The following is a 2,761-nucleotide window of genomic DNA, read 5'->3' as shown; positions in this document are numbered from 1 at the left end:
AAGCAAATGACCCAGAGACACAGAGCCAGAAGAAATATGTTCATGAGGAGGAACCTGCACACATACAGAAGAATATGCAAAAAATGGAAGAAAGAATTGAAACTATAGATAAAGGGGTACAAAACTTAAAAAAAAATATCACTAGGTAGAGAGGGTACAGCCAACACAGTACTAGAAATAACAGAAAGCATGAAAATGCAATCCAGAATATTAAGACTGAAATGGCAGACATGTCCAACATGCTGGAAGGACAAAAAAGTAGAACAGAAGAGATGTAACAGAGAATCTGTGAGCTGGAAGACAAGAACCTCAACAGAAACATACTGGAGGAAAAATTAGAGATGAAACATAAAGAAGAAAACATTAGTATCAGTTTGGATGACATAAATAAGAATAACGTAAGTATGATTGGAATTCCAGAATATGAGAGAGATAGGGAAATCACTGAGTAAATTGTGAAAGAGGTACTAGGAGAAAAATTCCACGGTATCATTAAGAATGAAGAAATCCACATTCCTCAGCAAACATCAAATAGACTAGACTCTAAGAGGAAAACTTCAAGACATATCACAGTCAAATTCTAAAAAATAAAAGATAAGTGTAGAATGCTGGAAGTAGCATGAGAAAAACAAAAAGTCACCTACAACGATTAAATTCTGATTTTCAGCAGAAATCATGAGAGCAAAAAAACAATGGAATGGAAAACACATAAAAAACAAAGAAAGAAGCAAAATTAATGATTTAACTCAACACCCTCATCAAATAGAAAAAGAAGAACAATCTAACACAATAACATCTAAAAGATGGGAAATTATAAGAGCTAATCCCTCCCCCTTTGAACCCGCCCCAAGAGTCTTTCCCGCCAAAGGCCATTAGCGTTGCGGGGCATTGTGGGAGAGTACTTAAGGCTAGGTTTAGTAAGTGTTCCTTGGGTGCCTAAATGATTAGAGATTCAGTCCTGGGGATACTATCCGTGGAGGCCTGATAGGACCAATAGTCCCTTTTACGAAGGTTCTTTATTTTTCCTAAAGCAGCCAATCGCCCCGTTGGCACCCTGCATTGCAACTTGTGAACGCGGGGAACATTTTCTTCCCTTCATGCGGAGGATCATGTCGCGCTTGCGTAAGCGCCTCTCGTAGCGTCCTTACGCAATTGCGCGTGCATATTGTAAATATCTGTGCGCCAAGGGGATAAAGGCACAGTTTTGGAGAGGCCGCGGGAGACGTGGTGTCCCTGCGAGCGAGCTCTATCGTTAGCTAAGCTTGGTGGGAAGGCCTAATTTCGAGTCCGCGCTTTCAGTCGCCGCCATGTCGGGAGGTGGTGTGATTCGTGGGCCAGCGGGGAACAACGATTGCAGCATCTACGTGGGTAACTTACCCCCAGACATCCGAACCAAGGACATTGAGGACGTGTTCTACAAATACGGCGCTATCCGCGACATAGATCTCAAGAATCGTCGTGGGGGACCGCCCTTTGCCTTCGTTGAGTTCGAGAACCCGCGAGACGCGGAGGACGCGGTGTACGGTCGCGACGGCTATGATTACGATGGATACCTTCTGCGGGTGGAGTTCCCTCGAAGAGGCCATGGGACTGGCCGTGGCAGCGGCTGGGGTGGAGGCGGCGGAGCCCCCAGAGGCCGGTATGGCCCACCGTTCCGGCGTTCTGAAAACAGAGTGGTTGTCTCTGGACTGCCTCCAAGTGGGAGCTGGCAGGATTTAAAGGATCACATGCGTGAAGCAGGTGATGTATGTTATGCTGATGTTTACCGAGATGGCACTGGTGTCGTGGAATTTGTACGGAAAGAAGATATGACCTATGCAGTTCGAAAACTGGATAACACTAAGTTTAGATCTCATGAGGGAGAAACTGCCTACATTCGAGTTAAAGTTGATGGGCCCAGAAGTCCAAGTCATGGAAGATATCGATCTCGAAGCCGTAGTCGTAGCAGAAGCCGTAGCAGAAGCAACAGCAGGAGTCGCAGTTATTCCCCAAGGAGAAGCAGAGGATCTCCACACTGTTCTCCCCGCCATAGCAGATCTCGCTCTCGTACATAAGATGATTGGTGACACTTTTTTGTAGAACCCATGTTGTATACAGTTTTCCTTTATTCAGTACAATCTTCATTTTTTAATTCAAACTGTTTTGTTCAGAATGGGCTAAAGTGTTGCATTGCATTCTTGTGTAATACCCCTTGCTCCTAACATCTACATTCCCCTCATGTCTTTGATAAATTGTATTTTAAGTCATGTCAGGATTGTTTAAATTTAGTTAACTCTCAAAAAAAAATAATAAAAGAGTAAGAGCTGAAATCAATAAAAAGAAAAACAATTAAAACCATCAATAAGACCAGGAGCAGTTTTTTGTTTGGTTTTTTTTCAAGTGTCAATAAAATTGGCAAACCATTTGCAACCTTAACAAAAGAAAAATAAGACACAAATAATCAAGAAATGATAGAGTTAATATCATAATGGAACCAGAAGATATTAAATCTATAACATCAGAATATTATGGAAAGCTATAGCCTGATAAATTTGAAAACAGAGAAAATGGATAAATTCCTTAATATTCATGCTCTATCCAGACTGACAGAGTCAAATATAAAACACTTGAACAGACACATCACAAATGAAATTGAAAATGTCTCAAGAAAAAAGTTCTGGACTCAGCTGAGTTCTACCAAACATTTAGAGAAGATTTATCATCAATTCTACTTATTTTTATTTATTTTTTTTCTATATTTTATTAATTTTCATAAACATTT

The 2,761-nt window shown here is 41.0% G+C and overlaps 1 protein-coding gene across 1 annotated transcript; it reads left to right on the top strand.

Annotated features, from left to right (window-relative positions):
* The first annotated feature begins 1,208 nt into the window (after nt 1-1,208).
* Nucleotides 1,209-2,269, top strand: LOC102851748 (serine/arginine-rich splicing factor 1-like). The gene has a single exon (XM_006881058.1). It carries the CDS (start codon nt 1,308-1,310, stop codon nt 2,052-2,054), a length of 747 nt encoding a protein of 248 aa, XP_006881120.1. The 5' UTR covers nt 1,209-1,307; the 3' UTR covers nt 2,055-2,269.
* Nucleotides 2,270-2,761: the final 492 nt, after the last annotated feature.

Source organism: Elephantulus edwardii, unplaced genomic scaffold, assembly GCF_000299155.1.
Source record: "Elephantulus edwardii isolate Elephantulus edwardi_28Jun2011 unplaced genomic scaffold, EleEdw1.0 scaffold00012, whole genome shotgun sequence".
NCBI classification, from domain to species: domain Eukaryota; kingdom Metazoa; phylum Chordata; class Mammalia; order Macroscelidea; family Macroscelididae; genus Elephantulus; species Elephantulus edwardii.
This window is presented reverse-complemented; position numbering and strand designations above follow the sequence as displayed.

Bases quoted from the DNA above. Each gene is read 5' to 3' on its own strand.
- LOC102851748 (XM_006881058.1), top strand. From the start codon at position 1,308: ATGTCGGGAGGTGGTGTGATTCGTGGGCCAGCGGGGAACAACGATTGC.